We start from the raw sequence: 21,066 nt of genomic DNA on the forward strand, positions 1-21,066 counted from the left end.
TATCATAGAATGTTATGCGACACATTTTCTCAAGAGCAGCGACAAATATTTGGAAAGACCTACAGCTAGTTATAGATGAGAAGTCCTCCCAACTGTTTGACATGTGCATATAAAATTAAGTTTCCCTCTGATTTCAGTAAAAACCATAAAAATTTAAATCAGAAACAGTTCCAAAATATATTCCATGACAAATATAATAAACTTAACAAACACTATGATACACATTAAAAACTTCCCAAAATTTCTGTGTTAATTAATTATTTTAAGAAATTAGTGTACCTCAATTTATTAGGGGTTAATAAAATGTAAACTTTAACATCTATGAAAAAGTATTATTGAAAATCACATCAAATACCATATAGGTCTTATGATTTACTCTCACCTCTAATATTTACTAAACAAATAATTTCAAAGAACTACAAAATAGGTTCCCATTTCCAATTACCAAATTAATTTTGCACAAGTAATATATATGTGCTATTTTTTGTAATCGGGGAGGTAGGGTAGGGAAAACGTTGTCAGTTTTGCACTATCATGAAGGTATGATGCTGTGGAATATTTGGCAAGAAGCCTTCTTAAAAGCTTTAGATGGCCTTCAAACTAAGGGAGTATTACCTTTCCTCATTCAAGTATCTTTTCCTTCTAAGATCCTTTGACTCATCTTCCAGAAACCACTTCCACTCAGTTTTGATGAGACAGTCAAGTAAAATATATTCTTTTTATGTGGCCAAAATGACAAGCAAAACTTCTTTCTATCAATTCCCTCTTCTTGGAATATTCAATAATTTGAAACATTTCAGTACAGTGCCCAGCCCTTTACAAATTTTTTCCCCTCTGCCATGATACCCATAATGCTGACATTCATTATATACCACTGCGTTCTCTTAGATCAATGCAAAAGCTCCTGGATTGGTTATAAAAGATACTAGAATTTTCAGAATTACAGAGTGATACGCCATTCTAGTATCTAGGAATTAAACATTAATAGGTGTAATCAAATTAAAACGCAGACACACATCTGTATCATCTTCACTATTTTCTACATCTTCTGGAAGAGAAAGGGAAAAACGTAGAGAGAAAAAAATCACATCTCAGGTTTTTCAGATGCTCTCATGCTGCCATGGTATCAGATGCTTTCAACGAAGAACATAAACAATACTCACATTGTGGTACTCTTCCATACCTTGAGAAACAGGAAAAAATGTAAAAGGAATCACCAGCTGCCTTGCACAATTCGAAGAAACCACAACACGTGAAGATAAATATTTGTCTTACTAAGAGAGTACATACTTGTCACTGTTGGCTAGATCCTTGAACTCCTTCACTGTCATGGGTTTTTTCTGAATACTGTATTGTGTGAAAAGTCCAGACTGGCCAGTGACCATCTGTTGAATTGGAGCAGGAATCACCAAATCTTCAATATCATCATAATGTTTTCTCGGCTTCCACTCCTTTGGTGGGATAACCTTTAAATTCAGGAAACAAAACATCACAGTTGCAGTAACAATTCAAAACATCCTGCCAAAAAACTGAAGGAACAGTTGAATATATCCACATGATCAAAGGAACATTTGCTTACCAGCTGTTTCACATTAACTGATACTGAAAGTGCTCCTAGACAATGTAGAAACCCATTCAGAACATACCCAGTATCACCTCAATTCACAAGCAGCAACTCACCAATCCACAGCAATTCATAGACAACTGTGCAAAAATACACATTTATAATAACAGAATTCACATTTTTTTTCCAATCAGAAAGCCTTGTAACTGACAAATACTTTGCAATCCATGACATCATATATGTTTAGTGTTTAAAAAAAATGAATGGATGTTGCATTTGGAGATACAGTTTAGAAGTGAACATGTAGGTGCTAAGTCAAAAGTTGGGCTCAATGATCTCAGATGTCTTTTCCAGACCTAAAAATTCAAAGACATAAAATTTTTATCCTCAATTAAAATAAAAATTCCTAAAAAAAAAACCTGTCAGTCCCCTGTCTAAACATTATTTGGTATGAACAGTATGTGTAACTCTATTTTTTAACTGAAGAGTGAAAAAAATACAGCTGTTTTAGATTTCAAAATCTGTTCAATTTACTTCCCATAAAACTAAAGGGTACAACTCTATTACAGTAAGCATGTGCACTAACTTAGATACATCAGCTTTTATAATTACATTATTTAATCCTCATAATTGAAGATTAAAGTTATGTGCAGATTAACCAACTATAAAGTTAACGCATTTATTTCAAATACCACAGAAATACCCATAGTCTATGAAAACTCCTCAGCAAATTCTGAAGCATTAGCAAAAGAAATCATTAAGAACTTTAAAGAAGCCTGTAGTCATCCAGTATTCTTTAACAGGCTGAGTAATTTTGAACATTTCTTGCACATATTATTTTAGCAGCAAACAAATAACTCTAGATGTATCACTTGTAAAACAAAACAACAAAAAAATTTCACATATATTTTTTGGTTTAGTTTTGTTTTTGAACTTCTACCTGTCCAAACGCTTAATGACATGGTTTTTGATCCACTCATTACTTTCATTCTTCTGCTAAGTTCAAATCAAATTTCCAGGAGCAGTGGCTTGGGAACTTTTAAAGTACCTTGCAACAAGGTAGAACAGCTTTTATAAACATGCAACAAATGAATTATATTATTTTAATAATTAATTCATAATTTAGAAGTAGTGTTAGAGACTGAAATTTTATGGTTACAGGCTTAAAACATTGTTCTCAAGGACTTTTTTCCCATTATGGTAAAACTGTATATAGAAACTGTGCCTACCCAAGCCCACCCCTCCCTGAATATGCCTGAAGCGTTGGACTGTGAGTTTCAGCACCTCAGGAAAGATAAGATACTATAGTTAAACTGACACAATTGTTCATTATCTCAGGTCTAGGGAGATGTAAGCAAGGCTGAGGGAGAAGAAGGCATCCACGAGAAAGCCAAACCCAGCAGCTGTCCTGAAAATCAGCTCTGGTTGTGTTTGGGTTGGGGGAGGCTGTAGTCATCTGCTGAGGCCAAGTTTGCCCACATGCCCCTAGTGCGGAGGAGGAGAAGATTTGGGGGTGTGGCACAACCTCTGGGCAGAAGGAATGAGCACCCATCCTCCTCCCTTACACTCAACTAGCAGAGTTGTGAATCCCCCCCACCCTTGGATGGCCATATCCACAGGACATTCACATGAGAGGCAGCTGAGGTGTCCTAAGCCACCAAAAACCCTGAAGCACCCCGAGACTCCTCCCAGAGGGAAAAAGATGCAACAGATCTATAGTCTGTTGCACAAGACAGTATCAAACTTGTCCCCTGGGAGGTCAGCTACCTGGGCATTTCCACCGGCCAAAATATATATTAATATAGTGAATTCTGTGGGTTTTGGGGGACCCTCACCACCAAGAAGACCAGAAGAAGGTGGTGAAGATGTTGCTGAAAACCACGGTGGTGATATTTCTACTTAACCTGTCTCTCTGCCACTCTTTTGCTCTCCCTTTCCCCCCCTCCTTTTCTGTTTCTTTCTATCTCTCTCATTTATTGTTTAACAAAATCCATACTTCTGACTTCAGCATATGCTCTTGTTTGCACCTTAATTCAGGCAGAGGCATCTCGCTAATACTTTTAATAACAGGATCACAATGAGGCAGTCCTTAAGCTACACAGCATTTTAGGATTCCATCTATAAGAGTCCACTAGAAATTTCACTATTTCATCCTCCCATGAAAGTAATAAAATTCTAAAACAGATATATCCTAAGATCATTTTCTAACTTTGGAAAACAATCACAAATAGGCATATTTTAATCTTAATGTACTCAAACAATCCTAAGAAATCCAGTCAAGACCATTAGTGCTAAAAGTGCACAGCAAAAGACAAACATCAAGCCAAAGGAAAATTATCTAACAGTAATATACTTCCTTAGCTAACGTTTTTATTTTACACATAATCAGGTGTTTTAATCTAGTTTTCACACAGCTGCAACTCTTTTTTCCCTCTTTTCCTTCTCAACTTTTACAGGACTTTGGCTGTACAATAACTATTTAGCAAGTTTTACTGTTGTTCACTTTCAGAGAAAAGAAAAACAACCCAATCATCTTGTGATTCCTACTTATTTCTTTCACAGAACACTTAAATTATACTCACATTAACAAAACATGAAATATTAGTTTGGAAGCAGAGAAGTCATGCATTCAGAATATATGCAGAGAAATCAAATATGTGCATAGAGATTTCCATTTTCATGATTATTAAGCATGAAGTCAAGAGGTTTGGCTCAAATATATGAATACTGAAAAGCAAAATTTGCATTATCTTATTTAGTTCAAGGTCAGTGGCTTTAAGCAATAAAAATATTTTTGTGAATACGGTTCAAAAGATCCCCTTCCAGCTAACAGGAGTATGTTTATTACTGCTGTAATTAGAGTGCTGGTTAGAAAAGTGAATTCTGTGAGGACTGATAAGCAAAAAAAAAATTCTAGAAGAAGATAAAAATAAACCTCCTTCACCAAAGAATTTGTATTTTCTAAGGAAGATAAGGACAAAGACTGAAGATGTTAATATATCACGTTCAAAGCAACACACAGCTAGCCAGTATAACAGCTGGAAATAATGATTAAGTCTCTCTGTTTTTACCACTGACGCCTCTTCATATTTCATTTAGTAAAAATAGCCTCTTCTGATATATTTACATATTTATTTATCAAATAAATTTACATATTTATTTATCAAAGATACTAAGTATATTAATATAGTCTAGTATCATTTAGTGTGATAAACATACAGTTTTAGATAGGGATGTCTTAGTTATATCAGTCAGTCACCTGCATGAAAACCACACTACTCAGTACTACTGTGGTTAATGCAGAGTGCTATCAGCACATACATTTCTGTTAAATCCTCTTTCATATACCAGTCATCTCCCATAGATCTGATTCTGAATGGCACTGGCTATTACTTCTATGTAACTATTTCTCCCCAACTCATCTGAAAATTGTTTTCCTTGATCTTGCCAGTATCTATTTTCAGCACAGTGTTTTGATATTACTTCTCTACTTGCCAATGTGACTGCAAATTAATTTAACTCTTTTGCTCTGTATGAATGCAGTTTGAGTTTTCAAAACACCTCATTCTCCAGCAAAGACAACTAATCTATCAGTGTCCCTTGTTTGTCATTTGTTCCATTGTTTTCACCCTCCACCTTCCTTTTTAAGTATGGAATCTTCCGTAACAGTAAGACTAAAATAGATTTTCTATGCCTAAAGCTGATTTCAGACTTTAAAAAGTCTAATGGCAATTTTTTTGCCAATTTGCTCAAGGGATGCCACGGTATGTATCTGCTTTGGCAATGGTTTCATATTGTTTGTCTAGTACCTTAATTACTTGTTTCAGACACAGCATTAGGAACTTCAGTGGTGGTTGCAGTTTTTTTAACATTTCCCATACTCCTTCCTTCTTTCAGTATGTGCAACCTTACAGTCATTTCATCCCCATTTACACACACATATTCTTCTGCACAGGTAACAGGTCTTCTCCCTTTACATGTTTACATTTAACCTAAAGTATTTGGTATACCTACTCTGATTGTGTTCTCTGTTTAAAGCTCAATTTACTGTTTCTGCAAATGCATACAGTTCTTCTGGTAGTTATTAGTCATTATTCTTCTTACATTCACACCTGAGAATTCCTGGACTTAAAAAAAAATTAGCTTCCCTGTAAGTTAATTTTCTATTACTATCAAAACTGGTATAAATTTTTTTTTTCTGTTATTTTAAAGCCAATATCCAAAACTTAGAAAATGTCCCTTAAACTTTTGCAGCATTGATTATTCACTTGGTAAGATTTGTTTTAAAAAATACTTAGCTGGTTAACTTTTATTTGTAAATTTTTGAGATATTATCAAAATATAGTGAAAAACAGAATATAAAATTCTCAAGACAACCTAGTAATGTGTTACAAGTACCTGACAGTCTGAAAACAGCAAGAGATGCTTGAATTGCTGTTTAACCAAGCAAGAAGATACCACTACAATCAAGGTTACTGTTCAAAATTAAAGGACTGCAATATGTCATCCCTATACAAACAGGTTCCAGAACGTAGCTGGACATAGGAAAAATTCAACACACGTTTTCTACTGTTGCCTACTTATTACATTTCTACTTCTATTTACAGAGCAAATTTTGAGAATATAACCTATGTACTCAATCAACTGAAATAAAAAAAGAACACCAACCTACAAGGTTTTCAAAGAATGAGGAGTTCAGTTTTGCTTTGTTTCACAGGAAGCAGGAGGCAGGAATGGGAGGGGAGGAAACCAAGAATTTCAAGTTTTGTTTCTCCTCACTCAGATTCTAAATGTCTTGACCATGCAACATTACCTTCAAATCCCAGTAATGGAGATAGCTATTCCCACAGAGTACTTAAAATAACTAAGTTGGTATTTCTAGATCTGCACTGGTTTGAAAAGTGGCAAAACGGACACAGCATAAACAATTGTAGCAATAAATTACATCATAGTGAACCTCTGATAATCACCCTCTGATAGAGGAGGAAGTTCTGCTCTAAGGTCCTGGATGTGCCATTGTTCAAAGAGCAATACAGCAGCAGCTAGTGCGCCTGAAGTTCTGATTAACAAGAACATAACTTGATAACCATTAAAAAGAAAACTATTTCCATTCAAACACTGTCTTACCATCTTTATGTTCGCCACAATGAAGTGGGATTATTTGCTCCAGAAAAGCTTTACATAACCCTAAAACACCAAGTTAAACACCTGGTATACAAGGACTACTTTAATTTATACTGTCAACTCCCTGCTTTGCTTTGATTTGACCAAAAATAGTTTAAGTCTACTTAGAAAGAGAACCTATTTTGCTATTGTAAACTCGTAAACAATTTACAGTTAGAGAAAAAACACTACACAACACCGTCATTAGTCTGCATGAAATATCATACATCGAAAGGCTCTTTCTTAAAATAGTGATAAATCATTACCTACTCCTTGAAAATCATGTGGAAAAAATAAATAAGAAAAAGGTCAGGTTTGTAATCAGCAAAATACAAGGAATGGGAGACCAGGTATTAAGAGCATTTTTCTTCTATGTTATACATGTTTACCTTTGCAACTCCAGCCCTATGAGCACCTTGTGATTCCATGTGTGCTAAGTATTTGTTGAATTCCCTGAATTCATCCATCGAAGGCCGAAAAGTCATGATTTTGCAGCTTGGGTTTGGAGGACTATCTGAGATAACAGCAGCCATTCTGGTTCAATTTCAATCCACCTATTAAAAAAAAAAAAATCATACACTGTAGAGACTAATCTGTAAAACCAATTCTGACATTCAACATACATTGTTTCAAACAGAAAAAAAAGTATCTACAATTATCCGTCCAGGCTAGTGTAAAAGGCTTACTTTTTATCCTTACTCCTTTGAGAATACTCAGCCTTTAACCAGCACAAACATTATTGTAAATGACAAGCACACAGTCCAGTCCACACCTCTGCTTTTACAGCATATTTTCTCAAGTAAACCTAGCATGTTCCTGTGTAGATCCGTCTGCGCAATCTCTGTCTAGAGAGTTACATTACACAGGAATAACCCAGAGTAACAAAGCTACATGTTTGATAAAATATCATTATTTCCACTCAGTAAATAGAGAAAAACAATGTACTGGGACTAGTGGTAGCCAAATGCCAGTGCACCTACTAGAATAATTTACTCATTTTTTGCTGCAAGATAAGGAGAACAAAGCAGGCGCAAAACTTTAAAAGGTATAAAGAAAACCTTATTAACTGAACTAAAAGAAAAAATAGTAAGAAATCAGAAAAAATCTTCATAACACTTCTCCTCCCTCCCAGCTCTTCTTTCTTTTCCTCCTTACAGCATAAAGAGACAAATCTGGTATTTTCAATCAGTTTACCACTCTCAAAATAATCTTTCTTCAGTTCACGTAGGGAGAGGAGACTCTCCTACCATGCCATGGAGACTTTTCCACAAAAAACAGTTCTCCCATGCTTTTAATTTTCAAGAGCAGCCACCCAGAAATCTGCAATCATGAAGTTCCCCCCATGGTGTGGTAGTCTTTGCACAACTACCACCATGGGTCATCTCAGTTTATTGGGGTGCAATTTTAAGGATAAGCTGTTCCAGTATAGAAACAAAAGTTCTTTTATCTCTGGTGTTCTGGTTTGAAAGCAAAACCAGTGAGAGACTCCAAGGCAGAAATACAATTTATCAGGAAAAGGGAAAAAGAAAACAAAATACATTAAACAATACAAAAGATAAACCACTGACAGAGTCAGAATACAACTGGACACCCTTTTTGGCCAGGGTGTTGGTAGCAGACCAAATTGGAACAGCTGCAGTCCTCCTGGAAATCCAGAGGAAAAGCCTGAGTCTGGCATCCCAAAAACCCAGATTAAACCCAGTTAGGAATGCTTGGTTCCTCCCACTAGGCAGAGCCCATCTCACAATGGGATGCTGTAACTTTTATCAGTCATGCCCATTATCAGCAGATGTCTCCCCAAAGGGAGAATTGGTTGTAGAAGAGATAAGGAAAACAGCTACTTAACAGAAGAGAACTTCCATGCAGATGGCAAATGGAATACATCTTGCCTTGCAATCTGGGACATCTGGGAACAGAGTTTTTCTTCTCCCATCCCTGCAGCCAGGTTTCTCATCTCTTCTCGTAACTCTGTTCACACTTCTCACTAGATCACAGCTACTTCAGCATCTGCTTGCTTCAACACTGGTGCTTCTGCTCACAGCTGTAGTTACAATGCTACATCCTCCCAAATGTATTCCATGGTTTCAGGGAAATAAGTCGGAGGTATCAATTATATCTTCACCATAGCATTATCAGAGAATCTCAGCCCAAGACTAAGGTATCTCCTCATTTTCCTCCCATCAGGGATTTGACTCCTTCTTCACTGACCTTGGTGTCCCCATGTTATTTTATGTGTCTTCACCCTTTACTTTTTCTCTCACTTAAGAGAGGATTGATGTCTGCAAGTTTCATCTGTGCACTAAAAGAGTCAATATCTCACTCTGGCCAATGGATGGTCATGGGATCTCTGCCAGGCAGCGCTGTTTTCTGGCCCTTTCTGTGCAGGGCCACCTCTGTTCTCAGCGGCATGGTTTTTCATGGTGCCAGCAGGATGGCTTTGCACCTCACAGCTGGAGCAGAGCCTGGCTCCACTCCACCTGAGGCTGAGCAGAACCGGCCTGGCCCACCGGCCATGGTTGGAGCTCGGTGGTGGCAGAATCTCAGCCAAGCCATGCCGCGGGTCAGCCTGGCCACGCAGCAGAGCGGGTCCCAGCCTGGCCGGTGCTGCTGCAGAGCAGGGCCCAACTGCGCCGGGCCAAGTGGGCCACGCAGCAGAGCAGGGCCTGGCCAGAGTCCAGCTACCTGCTCAAAAGCTTGTTCATCTTTAAGTGTGATTTCACAAAAGCATATTCAGCTATCTGATTTAACAGCGTCAATATTCAAAACTAACTAGCTGATTGGTTTTGCCAGGTCTGCAGGAAGATGCTTACAGGGAATCCATAGCTTGTGAATTTTTTTCCTTAACAAAGACCTCAACTACATTAAACCAGGACAACCAATTATTCACTTCCCACTCACACTGCAAATACAGAAGAAGAGAACTTGGATTTTCTAGTTCTCACCATCAGCAGTTTACCAACAGGACTATACTCCTGCTCATTCTCTGAAAACTTCAACAGATAAAAAAAGCAAGTAAGCTATACACATAAAATCAGCATTTCCTCTGATTGCCATTTCTACATTGAGGCTGACTAAAAGAAAAAGTCATTTCTATTTCATACCAGGATATAGTATTCTTGAAAGGACCAAAACTTTAGGTAAGTGACAGATACACATTATCTTCAGATCAGAAGGTGCTGCAATTTCCAAGTATAAATGACCATGTGCCATCTGACGTTCACAAAATTCTTCACTAACCTTACAAAAAAACTGCTTGTAACAAATTTCTTCCAACATACTCTGATCTGATCTGTGGTTACCTCAACCCTTCATGCCAAACACAGTATGCCAAACTGGCAATTAAATACCACACAGCTGATCACACTTCCCCCATTCATACTGAGATAGTAATGAGAATCAGGAAAAAAGTAAAAATGTTTGAGTTAAGAACAGTTTAATAATTGAAACAAAGTAAAAATTACTTTTATTTATTATTATCATAGAGAGAGAGATAAAACCCAAAAAAGCCCAGGTGATACACAATACAAACTGTCATCAGCCACTCTTCTGAGTAGCTCACCCATGTTATATACTGGGCATGGCATTCTGAAGCACTGAACAGCCCTTCAGCCAGTTCTGGTCATCTCTCCTGGTCAGCTCCCCCCCAGGCTTTTGTGCATCTCCTTACTGGAAGAGTACAAAACACTGAAAAGTCCCTGATTAAGATTAGGCACTGTTTGGCAACAACCAAAACATCAGTATGTTATCAGCATTGTTCTCACACTGAATCCCAAACACAGCCCTGTACCAGCTAAGCACACAAGCTAGTATTAATTCTGCCAACTAATACTAACACACAAGCACACAGTGTCAGAGGTCACCTGCATCACCTTCCATTACACCTCAGATGAAGCCCATTTCCAAAAGCATAAATTGATTTACCAATTAACTTGCAATTCCTGTGTAAACATATGAAATTAAACTATGCATAGAGAGAGTGAGAGTCAAAAGGAAACCTATTATCAACCTTTGAATCCTCATTTACACTGTGGGTGAAGAGCATAAGAAATCATGGTGCCTGTACTCATTCCTATATGCCTGAGGCTCTCTCTTCTTTGGAATTAATTTAATGTGAAAGGGTAAAAGTTTTAAATACATCCCATTTCCTATATTCCTTATGCAAAAGGGTAAGGAGACAAGAAAAATCCATATTCAGGTGGTTCAGCTATTAGAAAAGCTGCAGGATTATTTTGGCCAATGTCTGATTTCAAGCACCAGGCACAACAAAGTTATTATTGCAGAAATAAGCATGAGAAAAATTCCTCTTAACCAAAACATGTCACCAAAACACACCGGTTAGATAAGCTGCTCTAAAAATAGCCATGTACCAAATAAACTGAATATATACCCTGGCACTTTGACGCAATGAAGAAATTCATTTATTTAAGGATTGTTACTCAATTGTTAAAACTATGATTAACTCACACTGTCACAATCATACATCAGCATTCTTGCCTGGCTACCAGACTCTTAAAATCCTGTTTGGGAAGAGACTCACAAGGTTATTCCCTTATCTCTCTGTAACTAAGACCACACTTAAGCATGTAACATATTGTACTGTGAGGAACCTCAGTCTGTATCACAAGCAGAATTAACAACATTCAACTAATTATGAAGACACGTGTAGAGCATTAGAAAGGCTGATTTTTGCCCAGCTTCACTGCCATGTAAAAAATACAAATCCTGCCCTTCACAGATTTTTTTCTACCAGCTTCCATCTATCTTAGGGTCCAGGCCCCTAAGCAATGAGCACACAGACCAGCCATGCTGTCATCCAATCCATGCTCTTGTGTAGCACTTCTTCCTCAGTTAAAAACACCTTCTCACTAACTTACTGGGTAAAGCTTCCCCTTGATAAGCACAATATTTGCAAGAACGCCTTAAGAAGATTCAACTATATAACATCTTTAGGTCAGGTGGCAGAAAGATCATAAAGGCTATGAAGAATTTGCGATGCTGAAAGTCCATAGATGTTTCTATAAATTTTATTATTTCTTAGTAACTCCACACCTTCTTTATAACTATGATCTATCAGCTGTAACTTCTTGAATCTGTTTTACAATTTAATTATTGCATTTCTTCCTTACAAACACCAATCTGAAACAGTAGGCACAAGTACTGAGTTACATGGTCTAAATTTAACACAAAAAATAAAACTATACTACAAATTAATCAGAAAATGTTGGCCTATCAATTCTATTAACTTCTAACACAATATGGAAATCTTTCAAGGACTTTGTGGAACTCCAGAGTCCTCCATTCTTTCTGCAAACAATGCCTACTTTTGGTATTTTTCTCACACACAAAAACTCAGCTATACCCTGGCCAAATCATTAAGACGAGAGCGTAATATATACTGCAGTGTCATAGTTAAGAGGCCTTCAGAAGTTCTTTTGCAGACAAAATCACAACTACTAGGAGACCATTCTAATGCAAAATCTGCACTGCAATGATATTATTGCTGACTTAATTATTGCACTTAGGTGTATATGTAACTACCTTTTTTGTGATATTACAAAGCTGTAAAATCCAAGAAATAAAACTTCCAGAGCTTTTATTGAGTACTACACAATGAAAATGTGCAAAATATTAGTAAATACAAAGTTATAAAAAGAAGGCAAACATGCCAAGGATGCACTTTATGAAATAGAGAGACAAGTCATATGTACACAGGGAAATTTCAGTTATTTTATAAGTCACTCATATCAGCATTGTAATCAGACATTTTCTGTCCCCTTGCACAACAGTACTGCACACTGACAAAAATGCCCATAATTACCTAGAAAAACAAATAGTAGTGTCAATAACTGTGAACAAACCTCACTCAAATTATCATGCATTAATACTTTACATAACATTGAAAGAAGCTTTTTAGCTAATTATGGAAAGCGTTAGCCAAACAAGCCCAAACTATGAACTTGATCCAATAAACTCCACAGCCTGTCCATAAACCTTTAATTTCTTGGTGACCACGTAGTCTACCTATGTCTTAAAAGTGTCTAATTAAACAACTCAGAATTTAAATAAAATGCAAGCATGTAGTTTGTCCAAAGTTGCCAGCTAAAGAGCTAAGTTGTCTAGCTACTAACTAGGTTAAAGAACCTGATCCTTCTTTTGAAAAGTTTATAGCCATTGTAAGGCCCTGTTAAATCCTCAAATCATCAGCTAGGGGAATATTAATGCTACATTAGTCTTAATACTGCAGAAGTGAAAACATGAGGCCAGCAAAGTTCAATCATCCACATTTATGCCAGTATGTAACCCAAGAAACTTCATGAACTAAAAACACCAGAGTTCAACACTAGAAAAGTCCCATAAAGCAGGATGAAATCTCATTAATGCTACAATTATTTACATAATCCAAGATGCATTTCACTAGTTACAATGACAGGAAAAGTGCTTTCCAAAACAAATTCTGCACAATCTGAAGTGCATGGCTTGTACATAACGAACCTGACACTAAAGAACAGAAGTGTGTATTGCATGCTTTATAGCACATTTTATTCCACATGTTTTTGGTAATTGCAAAATCTACAGAATTGTTTCTCCTATGTCCTAAGAAAAGAGAAGGACCTCAATATTCCACCACAGTCAACTAAAGCTTGCCTTTACAAATTAGTACTAGGCAGCTACAATTTCCAGCCTCCACTGCCCAAACATTGAACTATTTCTTTGTAATGTCCACACACTAGAAAAACACCATGTATTAATTTGAAGTTAGTTAAAAGGCACAAAATCCTGTAGCCTTCACTACACTGAACCGCCTTTCATCATTACAATATTCTCTCTGCCTTAATACTATGCTCTGAAAGCTATACACTTCTTTTTGCTTCTAGTCTAAAATAAACTAACCAATACTGTGAAGTCCACCCATCATCAGTGGGCAATTCAAACTTTCTGGCTCCAGACTGCCCAAGACTTGACAAGATAGTTCTTCCTAAGATGCTTTCTGGGATGCATCTCTTGACCGCCTACTTTGGGCAGTCCCCTCTACTGAAAGCACTGCTGAATAAAAAAGAAAAAGCACAGATTAATACACCTACTCTGCTATACACAAAATTATTAACTAACATGGAAAAGTAATAACTATAGGCCACTGCATCATAAAATAAATGTGTTTATATTTTGAAAGATGAGATTATTTTAATCTGTGTGTTCTAATACATAAAATTGCATGTCCACAAGCTTTACCCCACTATCAAAATTTTAAAAATTACATAAAGCAAGCTCCAGCAGAAGAAATTAAGGAAGATGGGAAAAAATCAAATTTCTTAAGGTCACAACTTCTCACAGATAAATTAACTAAAACATACTTTTTTTTTTTCCTTTTCTTGCAAATTTTCGCCCACGCTAACTATGGGACAACAAGCATTTGACAAAGAATTCATCACATGAACTTTCTTTCAGTAGATAACAAGAAGAAAACAAACTTCTCCAGAGAAAGGCACGTACAGGAAGCCCCAGCTGGTGTTTTTTTGGGTTTTTTTGAGGTTGTTTTGCAAAATAACCATGTTTGCACCACTACCTCTGCACAAGCATGAAAGGAAACGTAGCAGAAAATTGTGCCTTAATCTATATTCGTTTCAGCAGCAATTTTACTTAAAAGTAAAAACTCCATGAGTAGACTCATCATTTTAAAGAAGTTGTTAGCAAATTCTGTAAGTAGGCTCTAAGTAGGTACCATCCAACTCCTTGTACTGTTCAGCAAAGCAAATTCAAAAACCCAAAATACTGCATTAGTGCACTTTCAGGTAACTGGAAACATAAAAGCACAGTTTGCATGTTTGACTGTTACTGGGCATGCATACAGTTAATTCTGAGTGTAATTTGGGTTTCCATACTTACGTTTGAATTGTTCCCTTAATAATGGTAAATGTGCAATTATGTCTGCCTACTTTATGTATCCAGCTTCAAAAGAGATCCTATCAGGAATTCCAAATTTGTTACTTAGGTTATTTAATTGTATTAGTAGTAAAAATAAATATATGGAACATAATGCATTGTATTTGCGGTATGAGGCCAAAACTCATGGTTAGGTTTGTATTCCTCAGATATCCATCATCATCAGAAAGACTCAAGTTTATAAATGTTAGGAGTATTGAAGACTTTATAATAGATTCTACAAACTTAAGAAATCAAGAATCTGGGCAGATAACCATATTCTGAAGATCCTGAAACCACCTTTATTTTACCACAAAGCTCTGAGTAGTTTGCAAGCTTCATTACAAGTTTATATTTCTGTGTCTGGTTCCACCCTACAGAAACAATGTTTCAAAACTATAAATTATCTTTACTTGAGCTCATGAATTTTGAACTGAAAAATGACTTGAATTCATTCCATAGATATTCTTCTCCCAGTCAGACCCACACCATGAAAAACATCTTGAAGTAAGTGATCTGGGACAAAGGGCAAGGGAAAAAAACAAAAACAAACATTCAGAAAAAGTATTTTTCTCATTTTTATCTGCCACTCATGATTCAAACTGCAAGCAGCATGTAACAGCCTCCAGCAATGGCAAAAGTAAGTTTTCAAGAACCTGTCTCCACATCTTCACAATTGCTAACAGCAGGTATCTAGATACAAATAAGTGTCGGGGTAGCTTATAATACACATTTTCAGAATTTCATCTAATTCTTCAGCAATATATATACCAAGGAATCCTTAAACACAGAGTATATTACTGCATTTTGCAGAGTTTGATTATTTTTTCCCATTATTTTGAACCTTTGTAGGCCTTTAATATCCAAAACATTTCATGATGAAGCACTCTACAAACAACAATACGCTAAGAGATATATCTTCCTCTGTGTATGTTGACTATTTCACATTTTAGTTTAATCTCATAGCTTATGTGTAAGCTGAGAACTGCTCGTATCTACCTTCAGACCATACAGGTCTGACAGATCTTTACCATGGTCTCACATTAGTCTATCTCTCCTAACCTGAAAACTTCTAGTCTCACTACAGAAAATCCACTCCATATTTCTGATCATCTGGATCTCTACCAGTTCCAGTAAATTACTTTTAGTCAAGGGAAAAGAATATCCAAGCTGAAAGCACTATTTAAGATGCAAGTAAACCATCAACTCACACACTGGTGTAGCATTTTCAAACTTGGGTTTGAAGACCTCCAAGAGTCAAGACAGTGGTTTAGCCTAGCTCTCAGTTTTCAACAACCTAATTTACAAATAAAATTTCAGGAAAATATTAATTGCTAATGCAGCCTATGATAATTCTGGGGATAGAAATCACAGGTGGTAGAGGTGAACTCCTTCCTAATTAAGCACTTTTTAAAGCACAATTTTAATAGACCTGTTGTTTCTGCCTATATGGCATTTAGTTAACTCCTTTAACAGGTTCCCTCCCAAAAGATACCCTTATAACTTGGACTTCACAAGTCCTTAGCATCAAAACATTTATCTTTTTTTAGGGATATGCTACAGTAACTGTGATAATAATTCTCCCAAGGAACGACTACATAGAAAATCCTTTATTAGAAACTGAATAAGGACAGCATGAAAGGGGAGGAAAAAGAATACGCAAAAAACACAAAACACATGAGGCTCTATAACCTGAGAAACAGAAAGATATACTTGTCTTTCTTAAAGCTGCTTAGTTATGGAACATCTGAAACAGCATTTCTGCACCAGTAAAAAGTTTACTGTCAGTGTGAGCACTTCCATTCTCATAAAGGATTTTGTAATTCAAAGACTAGTTGCAATTCTCCACTGCCCTCACATTTTGGTGGGGCAGATCAAATACCTAGTGGCCAAGCTATATCCAGCCATGTCGTGCCTTTCTGTTGATATGACTGAAAGCATGCACTCTAAAGCAAACCACACATATGATCAGCTTGCATGACCAAAACTCCTCGCTCCAGACTGATCCCAGACCCCTGGGATCATTTAACAGGAGTGGTGGCAGACTACTAATGAACTCACAGAATGGTATCCAGGAACTACATGGCTCTTACCCACAATATGAAACAAATGGAGCAAGTTCAACTCTAAGGGGCCTTGAAGGGAAGCCGTATGAGGAGCAGCTAAGACCACTGCTTAATTTGGGGGAGCCTGAGGGTAGACCTCACTGCAGTTGCAACTTCCTTGTGAGGGGAAGAGGAGGGGCAGGCACTGATCTCTTCTCTGTGGTGACAGTGACAGACCAGAGGAAATGGCGTGAAATTGTGTCGGGGAGGTATAGGGTGGATATCAGGAAAAGATTCTTTACCCAGAGGGTGGGTGGGCACTGGAATGGGTTCTCCAGGAAAGTGGTCACAGCTCTAAGCCTGACAGAGTTCAAGAAGCATTTGGACAATGCTATCAGACACGTGGTATGATTTTTGGAATGGTAGTGTGCAGAACCAGGAGGTAAACTCAGGGGTCCTTGTGTGTCCCTTCTAACTCAGGACATTCTACGACTCTGCACAGAGCTGCATCACAATAACTCTAAAGAAGATTTCCACACTGTGAGTTTAGAAGTTTCACCAACTCATGTAAGTATAGGCTATAATACAACATTGAAGGCAACAAATTGTTGCAAATGTTGCAAATAGACACAAATGTTAAGAAAGCATTTTTCCTCTATGATTGTTTTTCCAAGGTTTACACATTTTACTTATCTCTGTTTTGAAATATTTATCATAATTTATTCAAACCAAATACTCCAAATACTTCCATCGCGTCAAATCCAGACATGAAGAGTTTGATTTCTAAAACTAGGAGTTTCTCCCACGTTTCTGTTTCTATGTCTTTATTTGTAGCTTAGTTTACAGACTTCTACATTTTTCCCAATTTAATTTTAAATGGAAATTACTCTTTTTCAAAACAGTTTTTGATTATAGACAATTTTTCCAGCTCCAAACCCATAGGCTCATTTACCATTTTGGCAACTTACATACTTCTTTAATCAAAGAAATAAACTGTGAAAGTGAAACAAAACCTGACTGAGCACAGTAATGTCTGTCATACAACAGCTACCCTGAATATAAATATTTATCTAGGTTTCTTAAAGACAAGCTACCTGCTAGTAACTAGTCTTTTAATTTTATTATACAAAATCCAGCAGGATATCACAGGTGTAATAAGGTAAATTCCAACAATCCAATCAAGTGACTCCACATTTTACTGTCAGGAATGCTGCAAAGGACCTGCAGCACATTTTGTTTGTGGAAGTCCCCTAAAATATCTGCATCAAGCAATGAATTATCCCACCTTATCTGAGAATCAGAAATTGACTAGACACTGTTTTCAGAATTCAGTTTTCATTAGAGATGTGTTTTGAACCTTAACTCTGGCAACTTAAACTTAAAATCCTGACATGTTTTCTAATTTTTGTTTGTATAGGTTATAATGATTATATAGATGGTCCTCAGTTTTCAGGGTATAGTGTCCTAAATACAGCGTCCCAAGTATATTGTCACAAATATCCTGTCCCACAAATGTTGGACATAAACAAAATTACAGATAAAAATGAGGACTTGCATAACTCAGTAGTACAATTACTCACACAGACAAAGCTAACAACTCAACTGCTATGTGCAATTCCACAGTTTTAAACTGGTAAAAGTAAGTTTGAGGAAAGGGCAAGACTAGAGCAGAATTATGACATACAATGCCACCTACAAAACCTGAAGTAAACTGTAAGTCTTCATACAACAAAACTACAGTAAGACTTCATTTGTAACAGATATTGGGACTTTGGATCAGCAAATTCTTTTTTGAATATAATCATTTATTGAACCATCCCTGTGACCATTTAGACATCTTGCAAATACCTTATACTGACAGAATTATAGTAATACATTTTCCTTTTGAAGCTCCATGTATACTGAATTCATGTTTCAAAAGTTGTTAGGGTGAAGATTTTTTAATTTAAATTGGAGGTGGTAGGATGGCAATATCACCTTTAACAGCACCACAACCCTATTCACATTCTGTTCAGCAAGGTGATGAAATATATCTCACTAAAAAAAAACTAAGAAAAAAATTTAACATCAAAGTGAATTAATATCAAAATGCAGAACTAAGAATCAGACTAAGAGCTGTTTAAACTCAGAAAGTCCTTAATCTATAACCTACTTGACCCAAAATTTTATAATACAGTTAAGCATAAAATTGCATGCAATACTCAGCAATAATTAAAGAGTATAACTTACAGGATTTGGGGTTTTTTTTCCTCTTTTATTGTATTTACCATTTAAAAAAGGACATCAGAGACCAAATCAGATTAAGTTTTTCTAAAACAAACACTGACCAAAGATTTTTCTCCCATATAGTTTATTCCAACTCTGATCCATATTTGGGTGATACATATTGTTTCCTGTGTCAGTCTTTAGAAAGGAAACTGCGAGCACCAACACCACTCTAAATCTAAGATGAGAAAAAAACTAGTATGAGGGTCAGTAGTTCAACTTATTCTCATTTCATCTACTGAAACAGGAATCATGCTCGTGTTTTCCATCTTCTTATATTTGGAAAATACTTCCCTGAAGCAATGCCACTAGCTGTTTATGACAGTACAAGCAAAAATAAAGGTAAAGCCCCCATATCGAATTTTATACCATATACAGCAAAAAAACCCAGTGCATTAGGTGTCACTAAGTTTCTTTCTTGTGGAACAAGAAAGATTCCACTTAAAAGGTGCTGGTTTAGTAGCCACTAAATAGTAACTTCAGTACCTACAGTTGGTAATTCTCAGCAAAGAATCATAAATCTGCACTTCAAAAAGTAAAATATAAATGCTGTTTATTCTCTGAGCTAGTATAATTGTTTTTAAAAAACACACAGACACACGAGTATTTGTCCTAACACAAGTTAACCTATGAGAAAATATTTTGCGCACACTTCCCACTCACTTTCCCAGATAAAATCAGACGAGAGTAAGCTCGTTAAGAGAAGTCTACTACCGTAACAGTGACCTGATCCCAAAACCAGCTTCGAAAGCGTTTTATAACCGTGGGCAGGTGTGGGACAGGCGCTTAATTCAGTTCTTCGCTCAGCACACAACCCTGAAGTTTTAGCTACATACAGGAACGAACGAGCTGCACCAAAAAGAGACTATCTGCAAAGCCCGCAACAATTTCATTTCATCAAAGCCCTGACAGATAAAGAGATAAAGCTCTATTTCACTTCGTCCACGCATTTCGACCACGCGAAGAACCCTCCCGAAGAACTCCCACCGGCAGCCCCGACCCAGAACTGCCGGCCGCGAGCAGGAACGCCACTTTTCCCACTTTTCCCACTTCTTTTCCCACTGCCGGTTGCGCTTCCCACCTCGGTCCCAGCCGCCCGCCTCTGGTCCGCGGCGCGGAGCCCCAGCATCCATCCGCTCCGGGCGCGGGGGCTGCCGCGTCCCCCTCCTCGCCTCCGGGGGATGCCCGGCGGCGCTTCGGCCGCGCCGCCCGGAATCGGGCCTCCCTCCCCGCAGGCACCCGCCGCGCCCCCGCTCCCACCTGCCCGGCGCACTTCGGCCGCCCTGCCGCCTCCCCCGCCCGCCCCGGCCCGCTCGCAGCCCGCACCTCCTCGCCGCACAGCCGCGGCCGCCGCCAGGGCTCAGCGCTCCCGCCGCACCTGTCCGGGAGCGGCTCCAGCGGCCGGAGAAGGGATGAGGGGCGGGGCGGCGCGGGACGCGAGGGGACTGGGCAGGGCAGGACAGGTCAGGACAAGACAGGACGGGGAAGGGGAAGAGGAAGGGGAGGAGGAAGGGGAGGAGGAAGGGGCAGGGGCAGACGCGCCGCTCCCTGCCCCGCCGCCGGCTGCCCCGTCCCCTCGAGGCTGCGGCTGCCCCCGCCTGCGCGCGGCAGAGCCTCGCTCCCAGATTTCGGATGACAGCTGCTGCCTGCGCACGCGCGCCCGCGGGGGGCAGAGCACGTGACGCGGAACGCGGCGCCCGCCGCGTCACGTGGCGGGGCGGGGGCGGAGCCGAGGCGGCGGCGGGGGCCCGGCCCGGCCCGGCCCGGTTCGGTTCGGTTCGGTTCGGCTCGGCCCGCCCCGGCTCGGTTCGGCCCGGCCCGGCCCCGGCCCGGCCCCGGCCCGGCTCGCCGCCTTCCCGGGCGGCTCCACCGCTCCTGGGGCCGCAGAGAGCCTGCCCGCTTCTCTGGGGCTTGTGCGCCTACCGGGACGCTCCCGGGGAAAACGGCAGCGCAAAGCTTAGAGCAAGTCGGTCTGTTAGAGAATCACAAAATGTACTATGTTGGAAAAAACTTCTGAGGTCATGGAGTCCAGACTATGACTGAACACCACCAAGTCAGCTAGAGCATGGCACTGAATGCCAGATGTTTTCTTGAACACTGCCGGGGGCG

At 38.6% G+C, this 21,066-nt stretch overlaps 1 protein-coding gene across 9 annotated transcripts in view; it reads right to left on the minus strand.

Moving 5' to 3' along the window:
- Positions 1 to 20,464, minus strand: part of KDM4C (lysine demethylase 4C) — a 245,679-nt gene extending 225,215 nt beyond the window's left edge. For 4 of the 9 annotated variants that reach the window (XM_021531680.3, XM_085566945.1, XM_085566942.1 and 1 more), the window contains exons 1-3: positions 20,284 to 20,421; positions 7,117 to 7,281; positions 1,291 to 1,466 (exon numbers count right to left, since the gene is read on the minus strand). In XM_021531680.3, coding sequence (XP_021387355.2) covers positions 1,291 to 1,466; positions 7,117 to 7,260 — 320 coding nt within the window. In that variant the 5' untranslated portion in view covers positions 7,261 to 7,281; positions 20,284 to 20,421. Of the gene's footprint in view, positions 1 to 1,163; positions 1,184 to 1,290; positions 1,467 to 7,116; positions 7,282 to 20,038; positions 20,131 to 20,283 lie in introns of those variants that run through there. The other 5 variants (XM_085566943.1, XM_085566944.1, XM_085566949.1 and 2 more) reach the window with 5 other exon arrangements.
- Between the last annotated feature and the right edge of the window lie 602 nt (positions 20,465 to 21,066).

Source organism: Lonchura striata, chromosome Z (genome assembly GCF_050655825.1).
Source record: "Lonchura striata isolate lonStrDom1 chromosome Z, ASM5065582v1, whole genome shotgun sequence".
Lineage (NCBI taxonomy): Eukaryota > Metazoa > Chordata > Aves > Passeriformes > Estrildidae > Lonchura > Lonchura striata.